Raw genomic sequence first — 24,403 nt, forward strand, 5'->3', positions numbered from 1 at the left:
ACACATCCACATTTGTAGAGTACGGAACAAATCACATCCCATATAGGCTCAGTAAGTGATGGGTGGCAACCCTAACTGTAGTGTGTATTCTATGCGCCTTATAATCCGGTGCGCCTTACAGTGCGGAAAACATGGTAAATGTCTTGAAAAATTTGCAAATTTGCTAAATAAACCAAAAAAAAACCCTCAGGTTTTCATGAGGCCCCCAAACTGATAAAAATGCAGTTATCAAATAAGTAAATAATTTGTAGGAAGCAAGTACTTTTTATATGTATATATATGTATATATATATATATATATATTTTTTTTTTTTTTTTTACATACTGTTCTCCTGTCCTAATTCTGCTTTTTCTTTTTTTGCTTGGGAAATCTCTAAATAAGAAATGAGTGGATGGCATATCTGTCATACCAAATGAAAAATCCATGCTCATCCATCCAGAAGACGGAATCAGCCCTGACATGAGCCATGTACCCTGATAGGGTGTGTGTGCGTGTGTGTGTGTGTGTGTGTGTGTGTGTGTGTGTGTGTGTGTGTGTGTATTTCTGGGATGGGAATGCTTTGACCCTTGTTTGTCTGTAAATATATTCTGGGATCCCAGGAGGCACGATGTTGGCAGCAGTATCTCACTCACACATGAGATTCACATATTTAACCTTTAATCCATGAATCATACAAACCATAATCACATTTCAATTCAGTTCAAATCAAAAACGTACTTTATTCATCCCAGAGGGCAAGTAAATGTTGTTACTCATATTATACAATGAAAGAGTTGTTATAGACGCTGATGGCTGTGGGCAAGAAGGATCTCCTATTGAAGTCTGTATTGCAGCAGTTCTGAAGAAGCCTCTGACTGAAGACACTCGTATGACAATTACATAACAAGGATGTGTCATGATGTGCGGTGGTTGGAGGTGAGAAAGACGCCGGTGAACTCAGGTAGTTGTGATGAAAATGATGTTTAATAAAGAACCAGGAAAACAAACTCAAAATCACAGGAAGCACTGGGAGCAAACAGACGACGAATGAATGACATTAGACGAGGACAAGAGACAAAGACAACAGGTGGACTTCAATACACGAGGAGGGTAATCAGGAAACTAGACACAGCTGGGATCAATCAACAGGGAGGACAGGACAGAGACTCACAGGGAAACAGGACTAAACACAGAAAACCTCAAAATAATTACACAGAAAAACACAGATCACAACAGGTTGGTCAGGATTGTCTAATTTTCTTTTTTTTATGAAGAATTCTTTATATTCTAAGAAATGTTTCTGTAATTTGTATGTCAACTCATACTAAGAGAGACCTATAAAATAAAATAAAGCATACCCTATTTTTTTTTTTATAATATTCATTACAGTGGAAACAAATTGAATACTTAGCTAAGAGATGAGCTCCAGTAACCGAACTGTAGATCTTAGTTAAGTGATGTGCTTCAGTCTTTCAAAACAAAAATCTCAGATAGAAAGATTGAAATAATATAACAGATGATGCATATTTTAAAAATGCTAATAGCACAGCTAATTATTTTGTTTAGCATCTGGTGCTGTTTTGTGAACTTTTTGTTGAATAAAGGTCATCGTCTGTGTTGAGGCGTTCGTTATCGACTCTTCAAGAATTCCTCAATTAGACAATTCATTCACATTCACATTGGTTCCCCACAATTGAATTTCAAGGAAAAAAATAAAAAATAAAAATACATACAGGAACAAAATGAAATACAACCTTAGAGGTTGTATTTAAACACAAATACAACCTCTAAGGGCATTTTAGAACTTGCAAATAATGTTAAACTTAAATTGATTATCGAGGGTTGTAGTCTTTAAGGGCAGACGCAATTTAAATTGAAGTTAGCGCTATAGCATAAGCGCACACCAAATGCCATATTGGTGTATTTCCTTAGCGTTGGCAGAACTAATATTTATGATTAGCGCATTAGGATTAGCGTAACTAGCTTTTTTAGCTAGCGGTGCCCACCACTTCTTTTGAGTAGCTGTCTTTATATAAAAAAAAAAAACTTTTAAACAAGCATGTTTAAAAAAGTTAACTATAAAACCCAGTGTTTCACTGATTCATCTTATGAAACAATACGGAGCCCCAGTTGCTGTGGAATACCTCTGTTATTGTTAAAAATGGAGCATAAGGAAAACACACACATGTAGTACTATAATTCTTTTGTGACAGAAACATATGCATTTCCTTTTTAATTCAGTTGAGACAGATTAGCTTGAAATGCTAGGAGAACGGCAGGAAGTGAAATCCAGATCACATTAGAAGCCGACCTTCGAGTAAAACACTGTAAAATATTGTCCAGTGAAAGATGAATAGATTAAAAGAGACAAAGAGGGGAGAGGAGCTCAGTCTCTCAAGAAACATTCCTCATTTATGACTGTATAAGGAGAAGGAGTCAGCCATCATAAGACCCTGCTACAACACACACACACACACACACACACACACACACACACGCTTAGTGTTCATCCTCCCCTCTGTTAGCTACATCCTCTTCATGTCGGCCTCACTGAGACGCCTCTTTCAGAGTGTTTTATCTTCAGAGGAATTTTTGCATGGCAGAGTGTGTACATGTGAGCGACGCTCTGCGCCGCGCCTCGGCGACCGTGATCCAAGCGCTCACATTAATGTGACGTCGTTATCTGGTGAGGCCAGCCGCCTCCCGTGTTCCTCTCCGACTCTCGCTAAAAGATTCTTTTATTTGTTTGCGTCGTGAGCGACTTTGTCTAAGCTTTATTTTTGGGCCGCACAACCTTTTATGGGCTTTGTTTTGGAGAGAATATGCTTTTGATTTAATAAATTTGAGAAACGTGATTGATGGATGACAGAAGAAATGAAGGAGCTCTGTGATGTGAGCTGAATTTGTTTGGCAGTGGTTAATGCTTAAAAGGGAAAGTGGTTCTTTTTTTTTCCTGACCTGGCTTGACAGGAAACTTGATTTAGCAATAAAAATGATTGGAAACACAATTTTGTTTTTAACATTAAATTCAAATCCTGTGCAAATGCCAGTTTAAAACATTGAATTACAAAAATAGATTGTACAAGTTTATTGAGAAAAACAGAGTGAGAGTATGAAACAGTCCATTGCGGCCACGTCGCACCAGACCAGTGATGGGTCAGTCTCGTAGTAAACGAGTGTTTGTACATCTACAGCCCTTCTCCACAGACGTGGCTCTAACTGGTTCTTCCTCCGTCTACATTTCCATACATCGAGTGGCTCGTCTACGTTTTTAGGGACGTCTCCACGTGATACAGGCCACGTCTTGGAGACGCGCACAAGCGATGTGATTGGTGCAGACTGTGTTCACTGATTGGCCTGTGGGTTCCGCGACGAGTCTGCAGTAGTTAGCAAGATGACGCGCTGAAAATCGATAACTCCATGGTCAAGCCTCGAGGTCCAGACCTTGTTAACAATTATGTCGGAAGAACACATCCAGCATCAAACTGGTCGACCAAGGATGCACGTAAAATGCCACCAACCAATGCTGCTGCTCGCTCATGGTCCCACCCATATTCCCACATTCCCACCCATATTCATATCCTCATGGTAACGGACACATCGCCAATGGAGACGCACCCAACTTGGTTAGGACTGAATCGGATGTTAATCACCTTACGAATGTAATGGCTTCTGGTAGCTTCATACTTGATTCTTCTTGAATCCTTGGCAGTTATTGGGTTTTTTTCTCGACAAGTTTCCCCAATTAACTCAGCGATTTAAAGAGTGCTGCATCCCTCAAAGAAACTTTTGATCGTTTTTGGCTCTTAAGTCTCAACTAAATCTTTGTTTTGGCTCATTTTGCCTGAAGAAAAGAAGCTGCCTAATAATTACACACACCTTGATATAGAGTGTTGACCTCCTCAGGCCACTTCCCTCCATTATCACACAGACACCTGCTACACTTACATCCACGTCTATTCATAGAAAATATACCTAAAAAGGATTAATCACATGTAATACTCTCTAATTCTATTTTTCACTGATTCTGTTGGCTGATTATCTGTAAACAAACAATATGTCAACTGTTGCATTTTTATGCTTTTCATTTTTATCCTTCCAAGTGATTTTTGGCTGATTGTGAGACAGTTTGGATTTGTTCTCTGTGATTGATTTTCTTGGTCTTAACGACTTCCTTTGTTGCCTCTCTTTGTATCCCCAATGCAGTAATTCAACTTAATGCTGGCTGGACAGTTTGCTCTGTAGATAGCAATGGGTTTACAATGCCAGCCTTTGTTTCATCACCACTGAAACTTCTCTGTATTGATTACTCCAAGACAATTCATTGCTCAGAGATTCTCTTCTGATTAACAATGAGCTGAGCCGTGCCAAGGTTAGCCTAGGAAGGAAAATTGCATCTTTTATTCCACATCTCATGGGGAAGGACAGATAGTTTTAGACATATTTGTTAAAACACAGTCTAGACATTTTGTTTCAACTTCTCCAGCCATCATTCATACATACATAAACTTACTTTCTTAATGATTTTATGATTACGATTGTTTTGACCCTCAATTTCACTCACGAAAGCTCTTGTACATATTTTGGCACATAGACATTGATTTATTACTGGTTTGACTTATTTGGACAGTTTTATGTTTTAATGTAAACATAACAGTGCGGCGATTTAAAAAACAATGAACTGGCTGCACAAGTTTGAATTTATTGGGGATTTTTTTGATAATCACAAAGGCTCCAAATTAAGCAAACAGGCTTAATCACATACATACCTAAGTATTTTAATAGACAACTCTCAAAACAATGGGAAAATCAAGTCAACCCATAGAATTATATATTTGCACCAGTTAGTGAAAGTTATTGGTGCATTTTTCTAAAACGCTGTTAATTCCAGGGTCACCAGTTTAAGCAGCTTAAGGTAAAAGCCAAGAATGCTGTACCAGTTATCCAGCATGGTGGTTGTAGCATCATGCTGAGGGACTGATGTGGTTCTGCTGCTATTAAAATATTGGTACATTGCAAAAACACAAAATCTTACCAGGCATTCTTGTCTAGTTTCTACTACAAATATCTAAGTTCCCTTGAAATACAGCAAAACTAACTTAGAAGTCAGTTTTTAGCTAGCTATAGGAGCTTGTTTTAAGTCAATAATTCCCGAATATTAATTTTTTAAAAAAGTTTACGAAGATATTTGCGCTAGAAACTTGACAAAAAAAAATTTGGTAAGATTTAGTGTTTTTACAGTAGATTCATTTCAGATTTCAAAAACCGTTAGCTTTGGCGTTAGCTTGAAATGTCCTGAAGCTGTTCAGGACGTTACCTTTAGTTTACAGTTGTCCTAGTCCAATCTGATCCAATAACGGGTTTATCTTTTCCCACAAATATATCTGTCTTCAGATGTAAAGTGCTAGCTTGCAGCATGTGGTTTTAGCAGTCCTCTGTTAGCTTACTTGTGCTGACTAACAGGTTTTTCGTTTTCAGCCAGTCTGTATCTGTCCCTTAGTTTTCCTCTTATGCGAATAACCGACCGGCCGACTGCATCCCAGTTATTGTGTAACTTGAATGAGGTAACCTGGTTGAAGTTACAACGTTAAATTTCTCTTTGCCATTGATAAAGTTCTCTTCACTGAACTGTTGTGTCCTCAGCAGAGACGGACCGACTGGAGCTTAAACGTTTGGTCAGCCGATGGACAGCCTGTTGGAGCTTTAAATACAGTTTCCACTTGCCTCTTCTGTTTTGTCTTCTGTTCCTGTTTAATCTTTTTTCATTGAATGAAACTTGATGATAAGTGTTTGGATAAGTGACATAAAACTCATAAATGTTTGTGTTCAAAGTGAAATAGTTCCATTGAGAAACTTAGAGATAATCATCTCTAGATTTAAAGTTTGGACTATTCTTATCTTCTTAAAATGAATGAGCAGCATTTTACTTTGAATTTCTTTATTCTGTCTCTCTGTCGGCCTCGGGCGTTTTCTTCACACTTTTTCCTTCTTCATTCTGAGCGCGTTGGCTCTTTCTCAACATGCGTTTCAGGTCGTCTGCTGTTTATTTTTGCCTGCACCGTAAAGATGATTTACAACAAGGCAAACGAGAGAGAAGAGTGCAAATACAGTTGGCTGCGTCTTGAGCCCAGACTGAAGCAGAGAGGAAGAGAAGAATATTTGAATCAGCATCTGTCCTGGATAGCTAAAGAACAGGAAGATGTCTTACAGGATTGGGGCCTGTTTGGGGTTTCCTGCTCTGTTCATTTTATTTACTCCTTTACTTTCCCTTTGGGTTTTAAAAACACAAAGGTACTAGTACTTCTTGTTTGTGTTTGTTTTTTTAAGGTACAAGGACTACAGGGAACCCCCCTGGTCTTCTGATGCGTACCAGTTCTCCAAGCAGTACTGGTCCGTCCTGTCTGCAAGACTGGCCTTTGTCATCTTGTTTCAGGTATGGGTTTGTTGTGTTCCACTAATGCCTGCCATTCATGCAGCAATAACTCAGAGAACACGCACAGCTAATCCAAAACGTTTGGATCACAATATGCTCTTATGCACTAAATGACCTCAGACAGACAGTGAACAGCTTTTGTTGTCTGGTACACAAACATGTGGCGACCAAATGTTAGGCTAAATGTTGTGGAATTATTACTCTAGAACACAGGTGTCCAAAGTGGGCATCCTGCCCTCCAGGAGGAGATTATTGTAACAACCTCCTCAGCAAGTCAATGTTCTCCTTAGGCCTTCTAACGAGCCATCATTTGATGCAGGTGTGTAAAACCAGGGAGAGAACTAAAACATGCAGGATGCCGGCCCTCCAGGACCCACTTTGGACACCCTTGCTCTAGAATGTCTTTCGCACATATTTGACTGTTTACTATTTTTTTTTTTTTTTGGTCAAACTATTACAGGACTTTAAGATAGAGATACAGTCCCAATTTAACTTTCAGACTCATTGTTTTTCTGGCTTTCCATCTGCAGAGGTGACGTCACACTGTGTGTATGAGAGCCAAGTCACCAGGGTTTAAATATGTCTACGAATCTATAATAACTCTGAAGAATTTTGAATTAATATGAGTTGCAAGAACATTTAATTTCCCCTCAAGATCAATGAAGTATTTTTAAGTAAGTCTTTAGCGTCTTATGTTAGCAGTTAGCATGATGTGCACCATTAGCTCACCTACTGTAAACAGCAGTCTCTGTGCGTATCACCTATGGAAATTGTAGATCGTTTCATCAATTCTGGGTTTTACACAAAGGCTGCTGTTGATTCCAAATCCAGCAATATCCATAAGACAAAACTTCTAAGGACAAAACAGAGTGACCCTACAGAACATGCCAAACTCACATTTTCACTAAAAAGTTTTGACACAAGGATAAGGTAGGTTCTCTATAGAAATTGGATTAATTTGCAAAACTGAAATGGAAACATTGTTTTTGCATCAAACGAGTCACATGATCAACAACCAGATGTTACTAATGGCGCAAACCACAAAGAAGACAATGACAGGAAGTGGTTGGAGAACGATGCCAGTTTTTAATTACTTGTCATGCGAACAAACTTATTCAGCTGTGATTTTAATTGTGTTTCTTATGTAACGGTAACTTAACAATTGCAGATTGTGTTCTTTTGACACTAGCGGAATATTGACAAAGTCTTGCGCACATTTGCAATGGAAACGCAGCTAATGAAGAAAAAATGTTCACTTTATGTAAATATCTCATTTCAACTGTACGTTAACCCATGCTTCCCTCTCCCTCCCAGAACTTGGTGATGTTCCTCAGCCTCATGGTTGCCTGGGTGATCCCAGACGTCCCCAAGACCATCGTGGAGCAGCTCAAACGGGAAAAGAAGCTCCTGGTGGATCTGTTTCTGCAGGAGGAGAAGGAGAAATTCCAGCTCATCCAGAGCCTCTTCGTCAAGCCCAACAGCCAGTCGCCCACGGCGGGCCAGGCTTTCCCCGTTCTGGGCAGATACAGCACCCTGCCCTCGGGCCCCACGGCCGGAGACGGAGGGGGGCCGAGGGCGAGGAGCAGGGCCGCCAGTTTCAGTCAGTTCAGCGACAAGATGTCGTCGTTGCCCAGGAAAGAAAACGCAAACTCAAAGCACACAGCGGTGTGACGCGTTCCGTCCCGATCGGGGGGATTAAGCTTAAATGGGGCCTGTAAGCCAACGGACTCGGCCCTTTTCCTGTGTGTTACCTGTATCATTTGTGTCCTGGTGTGTGTGACACGGTAGTGCGGTGGTGATGTCATCACAGGTCTCCTGCAGAAGTATAAACTGGTCCTTGCTGGCCTCAGTGTGTGGATCTTTAACGAACGGCTGTGTGAGTGTGCTGTTCCGACTCGCACGACTGTTCACCTGACAAAGTGTTGTCATTTTTTTCCCTTTTTTTTTTTGTACAAACTATTTAGTGAGGCACATGAGCTTCATAGCGTAGAGAAGCAATAATTACTATATTAGGTTGAATAAGTGACCAGGAACCTGGAAGAACTGCAAACCGACGGATTGCTTTGATAGGAAACACTAACCCACCAACAGACTGACGAACATCGTGGCTTAAACTTTAGGGCTGTCTGATCTGTGATTTTCCTACTTTGTTGTATTTTTGTTTACAGATTTTGTAGCTCTCACGACATTCCACATTTTCTGGACTGTTTTTAATTCTCTTTGTAAATTAGAAATAACTTTAAAAGCGGTTTACCCAACCAATTGTGACCGGTGAAGACGTCTGCTGGTTGGTTCTTTTTGACCCGCTCTAAGTACTGATGGACAGGGAAAATGCCAATATGGCACACTGTGGTGCCGTTCACCTCCTTCCAAGCTGTAGAATCAGAACTCCATGATCTGTGAAGCTGAGAATCTCTTCTGAGCCATAAGGAACTTTTGCTGCACTCACCATGACAATAATCCATGGGGATGGCCACCTGTGAATGAGACAGAGCTGAACTACACTCACTGTGTTTATGCTAAATTAAAGAAAAACTACATCCACATTCCTTTGTAATGAAACAGTGGCGTTCTCCTGGGATCAGGGTTCGGACCGATGACCTTTATGTTGCGTTGGTGAACTTCAAAGTCCTCAACTCTTCAGAGACGCTTCACAGGTTCTTCCAAGAATTCGCACCCCTCGAGTTTTTTCACATTTTGTCACATCGCATCAACAAATTTGAATGTTTCTCAGGATCTTATGTGATAGAACAACACAAGGTAGTTCATAATCGTGAAGTGGAAGAAAGAAAACACATTGTTGTGTTTCCTTGGAGCAAGAAGACGTTTTTCTGCACTGAGTTTGCATGCTCTCGCAGTTCAAGCATAGACTCTCTCCGGGTATTTCTACTTCCTCGCACAGTCCAGAAACATAACTCTTCAGTTAAATGGTTTATCTAAATTGTCCTTAGGTATGAGTGTGTGCGTCCATGGTTCCCTTTTCTGTGCTGAGATGTACTGGGAACTCGCCTAAGGGTATTCTGGTAAAAGCCAGACCCTTGTTCTGGACTTCGCTTTGTCCAGAGAGTCTGGGCTCTCGGCTGTTGAGAAACATTCGCTTGCTGGAGGAGTGGATTTTTAAACAACTGGATCTCATTTTACCCCGTTGCTATCATTTGGCTGTGACATATGTAATGCTCTAGCTTGCTCAAGCTTACCGCAAATTGTGTGCGCTGTAAGCCACTCCATGGGGAGTAATGCCAAGACATCTTTGCCAGCAATAAAATGTCTTAAACATTCGTCTCGCTCCAACTTTAATTGCTCGATGCGTCGTTCACTTCCTCCGCTGCCACTTCCTCATTTGGCCCGAGTGAAATTCACCTGTAGAAATCTAGCTCAATCGGAGAAACACTGAAGGGAGATGAGAATTGAGTGGAATTGCTTTGGAAAGCAGTGACCAGGCTATTCTAAGGGGTACTCCATCTTCCTCCCACTGACCGCTGAAGATAACCGCCCTCATGATCCTGCTAGGACAAGACAATAGAAGAATGCTGTCCCCAACAAACTATCCAAACAACCATCCATCTGCAAGACATCTAGAGTGATTCTTTTAAATATATACTTAAATATTATAATATTTCTTTCACTTCATAAATGTGCTTACTCTGTGTTGGTCTATCATATAAAACCACATTAAAGCACTCTGAAGGTGGTGGTTATAACATGTCAAGTGTAGAAAAGCATGAGACATTTAAAGACTAGCAAGGCCCTGTACATCTGATGCTTTTAGTAAGAGTTCTCTAGCAAACCACAAACTGTAATTTTTACAGCAGCGGTTTTGAGAAAAATAACACGACACAATATAGTTGTTGTATGTTAAAGTGGAACTGAAATCTAAGCTGTAGTTTTGCTGTAAGCACTAGAGCTATTGTGAAGGAAAAGCCTTTCAGAACAGCAGCGACGCTCCTCAGCCTTCAGTTCATGAGGCTTTCTGGAGCCACTGCAAGAGTGTTTTTATTGCTAAGCTTTATGATTAGGTATTCTACAAGCTGCAACAAAGTAGACGTTATCTTAAAAAAATTTATTAAGTTTTGTAAAGTCTGTGAAACATTCTGCTGTACTCAGTATTCGAGAGAAACCTTCTGTGCTGTTTGTCCATGGAATAATGTTATGTTGAAGTAGGCTTGTTTTATGACCAGGTGATTAGATCTATAACCAATATTTAAACAAAGCTGAACTTTCCACTACTACTGTTATCTAGAAGAATCATTAGTATGGAGAATATGCTCATTGACAAACAAGCTTGATGAAGGTCCGGAAATACATTGAAATGGGTCCTGTTGAGGAGTATTACAATACCTAGGATCTTGGACCAAATGGATGAGACAGCTTACTGTACGGGTACAGCAACGGCCTAATGGGCTCGACACAGGGTTAGCGACGAATCGCACATAACGCGACAGTTTCCCATCATTTGGGTGAACCCAACACACAGGACACGATAGCAACATCAGCAGCGCTTCAAAGTTGAACATTTTCCCAACTTCCTTGTGTCGCGATGCTAGTCCGCATTTGCTTGTCTACGTGTATGAGCTTGAAATTTCACATGCATGAATTTCGTTGGTCGCTTGGCTGCAGCAGAGCAAGTGGTTGACGCCTTATCGCGCAGGTTCCTTAGCAAATGAATAGAGGAAACAACATTGCCTCTCATGCGTCAAGCCCATCATGTCTGGGTTCACCACCCCTTTTGGCCTTGATACAGCTCATATATTTGGTGCAACACAAGTCATGCAATTAATTTCATGTGAGGAGAATAGCAAAAGCAAAAGCATAGTCTGCATTGCTCACACCGCATCCCCGAGTTTGTGGGAGACTTTCATCTCTCTTGGAAAATTGTTTACCAAATTCTGTCCATCTCAGACCTCAGACCAGTCCTTCCAAGTGCTCAAGATTTTTGTCAGTGAGAGTTAAGATGTCCCCAACCGATGTGACACATCAGAATGTAAGTTTAAGGGCATTCATTTCTGTTGTTCAAATCACAAGGTAACCAATAAACCAAACCTTTGTTCTATTAGAAAAAAAACAAAAAAAAACAACAGATGGGGTTTCTAAAGAATAAAAGGTCTCAAATATTATCACCTTACAAAAAAAATGGCCTAAGTCATTTCTTGATAAAAGTGACTATTTTTGGTCAAACCCTTTAGTCCATTGGATGATGCTGGTTCTGTGTCAACGTTGACTTTCTAAACAAGGACTGGCTTCCATTCCATTTAGTTTATGGTTGTTAAAAGATTACTTCAACATACATATACTTGTAAAATTAGACTTCATGTCACCATTCACAATGACTCAAACCAACATGGGGACGTCTCAAACACCAAGCCACAGCTTGTTTCATTGGGGTTCAAAGTGAAGCTGAAGACAAAGAAGAGAGACATTTTTACCACCAAAGTGTACCAGCTCCAAATGTCCTCACCTGTGTTTAAAAGGCAGGTAAGGGCAAATGAAAGAATGGAAAAGTAGTTGGAGTGTGGATGGTAGTGATTGGGGGCCGTCCTTAACTCCACAAACTGCCGAAATGCTGTAAAACCTTCGATTCTGTTTCTCGCGCCTTGGTAACTGTTCCTTATTTCCAACTGAAGACAACATGACAGGACTCAGTCACAGACTGTTATCTTTACATGTATTGAAATCTCACTTTAGGAAATTGTGATAAAAGGTATATTTGCTATATAAGTTTCTGTTGTTGATCTTTACCTAAGCTGGTGTACAAATTCCTAAATACAGATTTGTTAAATGGATTCAAGTGCATTTTTCTTTCCTTCTCTTGTTAATTTTTTTCATGGAGATGTTGAAAAATACAAACATTTATTGGGTAATCTAATGCTTATAAGGCTCTTAATAGCTCAAATTATCCAGTAAACTCAAAACCACAATTCAATCAATCTTTCCAACAATATGGCAGTCCTCTTTTTCTTTCCAGTCATCAAATAAAATTCTGAACATTATGCAACATTTTAAAACATAAAACAACAACATTTTAATCTCTCTCACTGAGACGAGTCTTTGAGATTTCTGCTTCCTCGTCTGAAAATGAGAGTGAAACGATCATAAATTCACGCCGCGGTCTTCGTGTGCGATTCGGTTCCAGCTGTGAACACAACATGTGGAACTTAGCAGCTACAGCATCGCATCACGAGCCACTTGCTTTTACAGCGGTACGGTTTTAACCGCCACCGGCTGCTGCGCCGGCGCTGGCGGTTGAGCAAACCGACATCCTGAAAGTGGCATTCTGGGACTCGCATTCCTGACATTTACTGCTCTGTAGGAGGAACACTGCCATGCACTAATGAAGGAGATGTCATATCCCAGGAACTGCTGGTATGTCCTTGTAAACTACATCTGGATGTGCAGCAGTTTTCTTTTCCGTTTTGATATCTATCAGCTTTTTCTGTGACCCTTTAAAAGCATCGAAGATTTGTAAGAGTCACGTGGGCTGACGACGTTTTAGTCCCACTCTGAAGGCATGTCAATATTTATTGTATTATATGAGACACAGTCAGACTTTAAGCCGATAAGTTATCATGATCCGTCCTGTTTGAAAACACAATTCTGAGAAACGGGATTATTTGGAGAAGAGATAAAGGAAGTGAAAGCAGGAGCGTTAGAGGGAATCCTTAATAAGCGGCAAAACATGAAAAAGTATTTTCCCTGCTTTTCAAATTCATGTTTCCAAACATTTGGTTTTATTTTTTAAAAGAACAAAAAGTTCCCCCATTTTGTGTTCACCGGTGAGTCAGTAGCTGCGTTTCCATTTACAAAATGTGCTTAAAACGTTGTCGCTACTTCGCTAACGTTGAAAAAAACACACACACAAATAAAAACACACAATTTCGCAACCGGTGTGTTTCCATCAAATAAGAAGCGATTGAAGTCGCATCATGTGAATAAGTTTGTTCAAGTGATGCGTCATTGAGAAACATGCAGCAGCATCGTCCTCCTGCCACTTCCTGTTGTTTTTCTCGCAAAAGACGACAAAAACAAAGTGTTTCCATTGCAGTTTTACGAAATCCACAAAATTCAATATGGCCGAAAAGCCGCCACGTCCTAGCACAGAAATGTATCAAAATAATAATAATGATATATATATTTTTTTAATTAACATGTTTCCACTAAGTGAGTATATTTTCGTAATTCCAGTTTGCGCAATTATATACTCAGTGGAAACAGTTATTGTGCCTCAATAGGAGGAAATTCTAAAATATATGAGAAACGTCAGTCTGGAAGGAATTACAAAGCTATTTCCACCACTAATATCCACTAAGGGAGAAATAGTGGAACAGTGGTGAACTTTTCCCAGGAGTGGTCAGCCAATCAAAATGACTCAAAGAGAACAGTGGCGAATCACCCAAGAACAGAAGAATCCAGAGCAACATCTGAAGCTTGCCCCCATTATGGTCAGTGTTCATTATTTAACACAATGGCATCCAGCACCAAAACCACCGCCGAGCAAAACAAACCCCGATTCCAAACAAACATCCTGATCTGCAAACATTTTGGGAAAAAAATATTCTGCAGACAGACAAGGCTAAAGGGTAAAGGTAACAGCTTTTCAGAACGAGCTGACATGGTGGTGGAAGCTGCTGAACAAAGCAGTGTTCACATCGTCTCTGTTGGAATGTAGAGAAGAAGTTGTTAGTGTATTTTTAAACACAATTTCAGACCCTTGCAGAATATTTAAAGCATTTTACAGAATAGGTTTACTAAACTTTACATGGCTTTTTAAATTGAAATGATTGTATTTTCTGTTTGGGAACAGAACCTGCTCCTAATGAGCCTAATTAGAAAGATGAGTAGCAGAAAGTGAAACGTCATCCGTCTGCATTGTCTCCTTGCCTTTGTGTTGATGTTTTATTGTTTCCTGCCTCTGGCTAATTCCTGGCCTGCCCACATTCGTTTCATCCAAACTCCTCTTTAACTCTGGAAAACTAACAGGTTCACTCAGACACCAGTAGATATAAAACAATCAAACTGAACATGAAAAACAGAATACTATATGAAATCCTACATCTAAGAAGACTGTTTTTTTTTTTTAAATCATCCGTTAACTCTGGCGGCGTAGCTTAGCTTTCAGCTCAGCAGAGATCACTCATTAATATTCACATTAATATTCACGTCACAGCAACTCAAGAAGAGCTTGTACATGTTCACCAACATGTGTGTCTAATTAGCCCTTTGCATTCTTTCCCCTTTTTACACAGCAGGCACTGAGACGTGTAGAAACAAGAGAACACAGGTTAAACTCATTTTTAATTATAGCGTTCCATCCGGCATCCCTACTTAGTACAACAGAGAAACACATGAATGGAATCCATTAAGTGATTCATTTCAAAGAATGAGTGGCAAAAACAAAGCGTACTATAACCATATGATAGAGCTGGAAAACCTAAACTCCAACCTACATCCTTTAGAAACAAATCAAACTGTGTCCTAAGACGGCCCAGCAGATCCAAACTAAATATTAAGTTAGCAGAATGAATATATTTAGCTTAATAACTGAACATTTAGCTTGATAGTTCAATACTTAATGAAAAAGCTTGATATCTAGTTTACCATCTAAATACTTAGTTTATTCTAAATATTTAGCTCTGAGACAGCTGAAAAGTGTAGCTTAAATAAAAGTTTAGCTTACAAGCTAAATATTTAGTGAAAAAATATTTTGCTAACCAGACAGTTAATTTGAAGCTAAATATTTAGCTAGCAAGCTAACTGATTGACAAAATATCAAGCATAGAAACAGCATATTTAGCACTCACTTAAATATTTAGCTCTGAGATAGCTAAATATTTAGCTTAACTAAAAATGTAACTTACTAGCTAAATATTTAATAAAAAAAACACTTTACAGTGTATTTAGTTATTACCTAAATATTTAACTGTGACCTTGATAAATATTTGGCTATTTCCAAGCTACGAGACTTTATATTTTGCATAATGTATTTGATTATTTATCTTGCTAACTGGGCATTTAATTTGAAGCTAAATATTTAGCTAGCAAGCTAATTGTTTGGTTGACAAAATATCTAGCATACAAACAGCATATTTAGCTTTAACCTAAATTATTATTTAGCTCTGAGATAGCTAAATATTAAGCTTCGCTAAAAAAAATTGTTTGAAGTTAAATATTAAGCAAACAAGCTAAAGATTTAATTCTAGCCTAAATATCTCTTAGCTAGATATTTTTAACCTTTGTGTGTATCTTTACAAACGGCTCCCCATGGCCTGCTTATGTTCATACGTAGGTTTACTCTGAAGCCGACGAATCACTTCAATACAGGATTTTTAATCTCTAAAAATGTGTACAAGTCTTCAAGTCTTCTTCAAGTCACTTTATATTTTGCATAATCTATTTGTTCCAATATTCCTGTAACTTCTCTCGGCGCACTTGACCTTCCTGTACACCGCTTAACATTTTCCGTCTCACTGATGCGACTTCTTTCATATGTCAGTCTGATTCATGACCAGGTCACACCTTAAACGCACACAGCTACGCATAAAACATCCACACAGAATGTTTAAATCATGCAGGTGAAAAGTGCTCTGTATGTGTATTTGCACATATTCCACGAATAAAAGGAAGTGCATACAAAGTAGGAAGTTTAACACCCACGCTCCGCAGTATAGGGAGCCCAGCTGGGACACACCCTGTTGTCCATCCATCTGTGCAAATACATTAACTTTGAAGTATGAAACCAGGGTGCGTGGGTTACTCAAAGTCTTTCTAGAACTCTTGCAAAAATGATTTTCTTTCTAAACTTAGGCTGGCTCATCTTTGAACAGTAGAAACTGAAATAAAACAAAGACAGATAACCTGGAAATGTTTTTATTATTATTATATTTAGATTTCTTGGTTGTTCAGACTGAGGTTGAGGTTCAGACTGATAAATATTTTGGTTGGTTTGGTGTGAGAGGAAGCATCAATATGTTGGGAATTATTCCATGTTTTACAGTTGGTCACGGTGAAGAACACGTCAGGCTGCGCTACGCCGTAAAATGCCCTGAAAACCTTGTTAGAGTTCATGGTATCTCCTTAAACTACAAGGATCAATGGTGGTGATCAATGCTAAAAAAAAAAAAAAAAAACTAGCATCGTTGTGCAAGAATAAAGTCAAAATAAAGCCATGAAATTACGTGGATAATGACAAATTGATACAAGAATAAAGTAACATTATGACTTTATTCTCGGCTATGAGAATATTCTTGTAATATTTTTATTATTATTTTCTTAGTGTGGCCCTATTAATGCTATAAGATTATTTTCAAAAGCTACTTTCAATCTGATAAACCAGCCTGACCAGAACTCCTCTTCTAATTCACTGAATCTGACTGTAGTAACCATAAAGGTTACTACAGTAAACCAGCTGTAAATCAGTCATAGTGACAGTTTGTACATCTGTTTTTATTCACTCAGTCTTTAGTACACATGATTTGTAAAAGGACTAGTTAACAAACTAAAGTGTGTGAAAATGATCCAAGTTGTGTTTAAAAACATAATTCTGTCTTACGTTTGAGGCTGGCCCTAAAGTTTCAGGTTTCATGGACGGACAGACGGACCCCAGCATCCCGTCAACACACACGATGAAACACACACACGCACACACAACAATGAGACAAACTGTGTATACACACCCACAGAGCAAGATAGATTTATAATGTGTGTGTGACATAAATCACACACAGATAACTTGAAACAATGGGACTTAATGGTTTACAGGCTCAGCCCGCCTCATGGCAGAATGTTAATCGTTGGTTTTCTTTTATTTTCTGACTGTCAGATTTTTTTCTCATCTTTGAGTTTGACATTAAATTGAGGTTAAGAAACATGAACCACTGACACTTTAATCACGCTGTGGGACAAGCCAAGGGTTTGGACACACAATTAATTTAAACGTTGCTCTTCTCCAAACTCTTGTAAAGAATCCTGAGTTCTTTACTCCTGTATAGAAATCAGGATTCTTTACAGGAGTAAAGAATTCTGCCCTCCCAGAGACAAAATACAGATGAATATATAGGGTAGATATTTCTGCCATTATTGTTTTTTTATGTGAGAACTAGAACTAACACACAGACAAGGAGGAAGGACCCAAGTAAAGGGAGGTAGGACACAAGGAAGGAAAGAAAGACTCAGTTTTATCAGGGGCAGAGGAAACAGAAGGAAGGAAAAGACGTACAGACACACGGAAGACAAGATGGACACAAAAAACCAATAGACGTCCTCTGTCTATTTCTGAGACTTTTATTCTGAAGTAAGAAAGGAAGTGGCTGTTGAACAGCTATTATACGGACTGGATCAATCCAGTTTTAAAGGATGACATTTTTGAGCTTTACATCATGTTATAATATTATTCAGTCATCAAAAACATATCTGGAGTGCAGCCTTGATTCTTTCATGCATGTTTAAGAAATCCTTTTAATCTCCATGGTAACCATTCAGCTGTGCAAAGCGCCTGGTTGGACCTAGCTCCGCCTTCAAGTACAAAGCTCCTCCTCTGAGCTGCAGTTTCCAAGCTTCTGCCCTCCCAGAGACTCCTCCACTCGGCTCCTTCAGACTAGCCAGCAGCGATTAGCAAAGTCATCTGCTGAGCTCATTATAGGAGCTACTTCTCAGAGCAACGCTGGTAAAAAAATGTTGCAAAAGGGTTAATACAGGAGCCATAATGTTATGACATCCTGAAGGTGGGGTTTCTGAAAGAGCAGGAGCTTCTTAAAGAGACAGAGGCCCGATTTCAAGAAGTTAAATTATGAAGTCACATTTCTTTTAAGTTGTGTTTGACATACACAGTATTTCTGTAACAGCTGAAGGTAACATAGTTAATTTATTGTGCTATAAAATGGAATTATGTGCCTGGAAAACACATAAACATATAAAGCGTTTCACTTGCTGTATTTTGGAAGCTCAAAAACCTTGTAAACTGGACCTACTGCTGCATCTTTATTTTTCAGTATAAAGTGAATAAAATAGCTTCATGTCTCATGAATGAAACTCTGTACAGAAACTTGTAAATTCTAACCTTATGCGTACACCATACAGTTATAGTTATGACTCTTAAAGAAACTCTTCACGCCTTCGCCCCGGTGTGCTGTGATACTTCTACATCCTGGTAACAAGCTGGTGGACGGCGGCGCCCTCCATCCCCTCCTCCTCCGCCAACACCTTCCTCTGGAACTCCTGAGGGACGAAATAGGAGAGCTGAGAAGTTAAGGGATTTTATTTTAAAGGATATTGAGCTCTAAGCGGAATAGAAAAGATAATCAGAGAAAACAGATCACAAACTTTAGTGTTTCTTATGGACATTTTATGTAACAAAGCAAAACAGAGTAGAAAACAATTCCAAAATGGATGGACAAGAAATACTCCAATTCTCTTTGATAAAATAGATCAAACTTATTCCAGTATCATTTTAACAGACCAGGTCTTGTTTGGACCTGGTTGTGCAAAGGAGTCTCAGGAGGAGGAGTGAACATCCACCCAAAAAATTCTAGAAAAAATGCGAAAAAAATAGTTAGAGAAAAATCTTTTTGCGATTACTCTCAGAAATGTCCAAAATACTTTCTCAAAAATGTAAATGATTAATCTAAAGTTTTCTGATTTTTTTGGGGTTTTTTTCTAGCAACGTTTTGACTTTTCAGACTCAGAAATGTCCTTGTTTTTCTCAAACATTTCTGAGACTAATCTCAGAATTTCTGATTTTTATTTTTTTGGTGGAAAACTCTTTGAATTAAAGGGAAACAAGAAAAGGAGAAAAACAACAGAGATAAGATGCAGATTAAAATGTGAAGAAACAATCAAACAAACATAGAACATAGATCTGTGTTTTGTTTCAAACACCATCAAAGAAACAGTTAAATGTTTAACATGCTTGTTTCTTGTCCAGAACCAAACTTCATTATTTCCTTCTTGTTCAGCCAGCCTGTCATCTTCTCTAACTAAATAAATAAATCTGACTTTTCTGTTTGTTTGATTTTGTTTCTTCCGTTCGTCTCTCACCCTGAAGCTGTGGAGTCTCGCCCGTCTGTCCTGCAGAGTCTTCTCCTGCCTGGACGTCACTTCTGCTATGTGCTTCCTCCACTGCTGCTCTCTCTCCTGAAACACCAGAATTTCACACAGTCAACAGTGATGAATTATTAAATATGCTGTTAAAAAGACAGAAGGAAAAAATACGGACCCAGCTATGCCTCACTGCCCTGAGAATTACAAAATGAATGTGAAAAATCAAAAAGATTCCATACTTGACCTTGACCATCGATGACCTTTTACAGTTGCACTTGGTGTGATTCTTTGTAAACATGTGACCACTTGTCAGAATGTTGGTTTCCTTAAACGTTTTAAACCACTTTGAATAATAAACTCAAACTTAACGAACTGTTTGATATCTATGATCAGCTGGAATGTTTCTGTGATTGAATCAAAATGACTTTTCTTTGTACAACATGTGTTTTAAGTCGGCACTATAGTGTATATACAATGAAATGAATATAAAAGACTTTAAATTCATTGGTTTCCTGGCACTTTCTTGGCTTTTAAATTGGTCCGATTGCAGTTTTCTGTAAAAAGTCTGACCTGCCGATTCCAATTTTCTGTTCTGGTATGTTGCTAAATATAGCAAAAAATTGTTGCGTTGGCAACAGTGGAGTGACTGAGGTAAAGATGCAGACATGACCTGTTGGGCCAGACTGTCGGACCAAAAGAGGACAGAGGTTAATCACACCTTTGCCACGCTAGATCAGATCGACTAGATTTACATGTATCGGCCGATCACCAATCTCCCAAAATTAAAGAAATCTGGGCGAATTTATTGGTGCATATGGTATTTCACACACTTTGAAAAAGATTGAGGTTTTATTTATACCTGTTTGGTTACATTGTCCTGTTAAATCACCTGGTAGTACCCAGTATGCACCCACCCATCCCTGTCAGTTTTCTTTTATCGGACAGTTTGGATGCTGATGTAACCACAGCAACCAATTGGTTGCAACCAATCAGAGTTTTGAAGTGTTGAGGGATTGAGTTTGAAAATAAATCCTTAAACACTTCAAAACTCTGAGTGATGCTTGTAGAAGATGCCAGTCTCCTCGGCCCAGCAGTCAGCAAACACATTCTGCTTCGCTCCAGGCTCCCAAATGGACGTGTAGTGAAAAGCGCCAGCAGGGGCAAACCGCTGCTGGCGGTTTACCCCTGACCTCACAGTGGTCTCTGGTGGATCCGGTTCCCTTCTGTTTGTGTTCTCTTCAGGAAAATTTGTAAAAGACGGAGAGGACTGGAAATATGTTCTCCTTCTGTATAGAAGGACTTGACATGGATACATGTGAAATGGCCGGTTGCGATTGCTCCAAATGACCCGGGCCTGCCATCTATTAACATTTCTGTCATGCTGCGTACTTGTGTGTATGTGCGCGGGTGTTTCAACAGCTGTAGAGGGTGGAGGAAGCTGATGTGAGCAAGGGAGACATTTAGCTCAATGTCTGTCACTTTAAGGCGGAAGGCGAGCTGACACACATGTGGAGGAGGTGAAATCAGGCAAACCTCCACATCCTCAAGCACTTACTTGAGAGCTACTTTTGCCAGACGACCTTATTCTGTGTGTGTAATAATGCTAACTTGTCTAATCTGTTCATGTATGTGACGTTGATTTAGCTTCAGAACTGACAAGAGAAAAGTTACAACAGCTGCAGATTAATAAATAAATTTAAAGTATCATCTGCGTAACACATGAAACCTTTTTGTTGGGTTCCAACTGGGGCACTTACTTGGAAGGCGTTGCTTGATCCACCCAGACGTTTTGCACAGCTGAATGGTTGCTATGGGAGGTTAAAGGATTTCTCAAACAAACCTAACTTTTAGGATTCAGATAATGCAATCAAAAGATGTACACCAGTATCTACATATGAACCTTATAGAGGTAGAAAACTCACAGTGGCCAACGTCAAACTGTAACTCGGACAGGACGCTGCCCACAGCTGCACCGGATCTCTCTTCCCCCGAGAGATGGGTTATGATATTCAAAAAGTTGACTCATGGAGTCATGTCAGCCACTTTGCTGCAGTTTCTGAAATGTTCCGGCCTTTGCTCATGCAGCGACACTAGGCCAATCAAGGAACTCAAGTCTGCTGTCAGTCAAACCGCTTGGCATGGCAGGATCTGATATCGGCCGAGACGAACTGAGGTAGAAGCAGTTAGGACACTGCAAAGGCAATTAATAGTGTGTTGTGGAGCAAAAGAAGTACTCAGGTTTTTTTGAAATCTCAACCAACCAGCCAACCTACCTACCTACTTTCCTTTGCAGCAAAATAAAATGCTCTAGGAATATGTTATGTTTACTCATTTTTTCTGTCCCCACAGGGCTGGTGGAATTTTGTTCTCTCGTTTCTGAAGCAGACTATTCCTCTAACTAACCTTAAAAGTGCATTTCTAGCTACATTAAGTCTGCATTTGAGGTTTTGCCAAATCCCTGAACTTCCAATAATTTGCAGCTGCACAAATCTGGTTTAGATTTGTTGCAATCACAAGGAGTGTGTATGGCTAAAGGTTTAGGTGGGGTTTAACAGAAAGTCCACTGACCTTTTTTGTGAGGGTAAATGTCTTTTTATTTAATTTCAGCAGAAACATTGATGGCCACAGCAGGTCAGGTCCCTCGCCGGTTTAACACACTCCTGTCAGAAACGAAGCCTTTTTTGTGTGTGTACATTCCACATCTGTGAGGGTGACCATCTGTTTTGGCAACTGTGTATGTTATTTTGTTTGAGTCCACACGCCGAACACGCAGATTTCTTTTTTTTTTTCCCCTAACGTGCCAAATGTGTTCCTGCCGCTGCTTCGTGTGTGTTCGTCTATGCAGGCGTGAACTACTGATAAGACCTGACTGTGGGCCAGACTTATCTTTCCATGGGAGTGAATCTGATTTAACCCACAGCTATGAAGTGAACCTGGATGGGAAATTAACACTCTTTGATGAGGGTCAAAAATAAAAACTCTGGTCCACCTAAAAACCTAAGTCTTGTTTCAGCTGATGTGAACTCTGGTGTGAATGCCAAGTGACTTCCTCCAAAAGCAGGAAGTGGTCCACAGCACAAGTCATTCTGAGTAAATACAGCCAAAACAAAGGCTCAAGTTTTAGCGCTAGCAGGAGAAATGGCTTATAGTCTTTAGCCAACGACAAAAGACAACCACTAAAATCTGACATCATTTCATTTTCATTCACATTCCGTGAAACAGGAAGTTGTGCTTAATGTCTTTTTCAGAGGTCGTTGTGTCGTTTCCTTCATTAGTTCTTGGTGCAGCGCCCCCACTGGCGAGGAGGGTACAGGTTTCTCAAATTGGTTTGTTTAACCCAGTGCAGTGAAAGGGAACTGTACCCTTTCACACTCCAAATATTGGAGTTTTGGTCCCCAATCGAACTGAGTCTACCAGACTATCCAGTGTGAAAACACCACAAACAAGTATGAGATCTGGACTATTTACAATCTGTAGTCCAAAATAGTAAATGATGCCTGGTGAGGCAGGAACTGTATCAATATTCACTAACCTCGTGTTAGTAAACCCATTTCCTGTTGTGAATTTGGGTTAGGCAGTTATGGAACTGATCCAGTTCACTCAAGTCACTTGTCAAAAATAAACATTGCTCCCACTGTTGGTCCTGACGGCGACAATGAGGTCCTTACAAACCAGTTATTAATAGGAAGCTTCTGATGAAACACTTGAGGGCTTCGATCCAAACTCCTGAGTGCTCTGCCTCCCCCTGAAAACCCGGCAAACTGCTAACTGCGCCGACGGCCAGAGTGATCTGTCATTACACCCATCAGCTTCAGTTACTACTGCTTGGCTGCATCGTGAAACCTGTGTGTGAGTCTTGGCAAAGCATGTGGTCTCTCATCATGCTGGTGATGACAAACAAGCTGCCAAGGTTTAGCCCATTTCACTTAATAACTGAAGCTGCTACATTGAGCCGAAGTTTGGAAATAAATACTGTTTGCTTTTACAGATGTGCAGACTTGTTTCGTGTGTGTGTGTGCGTGAGTGTGTGTGTGTTTGATAACCTTCTTGCTGACTTCTATTGCTCTGAGTCGTTCTTTTTCCTGCTGCTCCCATTCCAAGTGCCGGCGGGCCTGACGCACGCAGACATGGACGATCAGAAATGTCGACGTGGTGACAGTTGATGTCCTGATTGGTGGCTGTCGTTTCTCTTACCCTCGCCTCCTTTGTGTCTTTCCAGTTTTCCTCCAAAGCTCCCCGGTCGTCTGGGGAACCTCTGGTCGAGCTTCCTGATGCTCCCAGAAATGCGTAGTCCTCCTCTTTACACAAACCCCTCATTGACTAGAATCAGGCGGACAACTTGCTTCAGAATCAACCAACCAAATATCTCAAATTGTAACTTCAATGATGCCGGTGCCAGGTCTGGCATTAGCCAAAATAAAGTAAAATGTCTTCTGCAAGTTGGACCCCAGGCCTTGTTCAAATGACAGGAATTTGGTGTGAGATATTTTGTGCTGCGTTTGTGCAGCAGAATTTTTTTTGTTTGTGCTGCTATCATTTAAAAAAACGTTAGTATGTGTGTCCAAAGGTCATCAAAGGTCACCCAGTCAGTCCACATTTACAAAAAAATCAAACAAAATGCAGAGCCAGTCAACTGTGCTACGTTTGTGCTGCAACAAAATTTGTTTGTGCTGTTATAAGTTTTAAGATAAAAAAATAAAAAAATAAAAATTTTCAGAGGTCACGAGAGATCAAAATGACAGTGGCACAAAGCAAACAAAAATGTTTGCTGCACAAACGCAGCACAAATGTTAGACATCAGTTTCGTTTGAAGGAGGTGGGGGAGCAAACTTCACTCAGGTTCGTACGTGTTGGATTCGTGTTCTGTATTTCCTGATTGAATTATATAACTACTTAATTCAACTGTGACTTTACACGAGCAGCAGGTCAGAATGTTTCAAAAGTAGAGAAGCCACTGTGAA

The 24,403-nt window shown here is 39.8% G+C and overlaps 1 protein-coding gene across 3 annotated transcripts in view; it reads left to right on the plus strand.

The window, feature by feature from the left end:
• The window catches only part of ano2b (anoctamin 2b), a 76,578-nt gene extending 64,385 nt beyond the window's left edge, over positions 1-12,193 (plus strand). For all 3 annotated transcript variants that reach the window (XM_015030575.1, XM_015030576.1, XM_015030577.1), the window contains 2 exons: positions 6,308-6,413; positions 7,728-12,193. In XM_015030575.1, coding sequence (XP_014886061.1) covers positions 6,308-6,413; positions 7,728-8,084 — 463 coding nt within the window. In that variant the 3' untranslated portion in view covers positions 8,085-12,193. The remainder of the gene's footprint in view (positions 1-6,307; positions 6,414-7,727) is intronic.
• The last annotated feature ends 12,210 nt before the right edge of the window (positions 12,194-24,403 follow it).

Source organism: Poecilia latipinna, unplaced genomic scaffold (assembly GCF_001443285.1).
Source record: "Poecilia latipinna isolate Pla-1442-1.1 unplaced genomic scaffold, P_latipinna-1.0 Scaffold186, whole genome shotgun sequence".
NCBI lineage: Eukaryota > Metazoa > Chordata > Actinopteri > Cyprinodontiformes > Poeciliidae > Poecilia > Poecilia latipinna.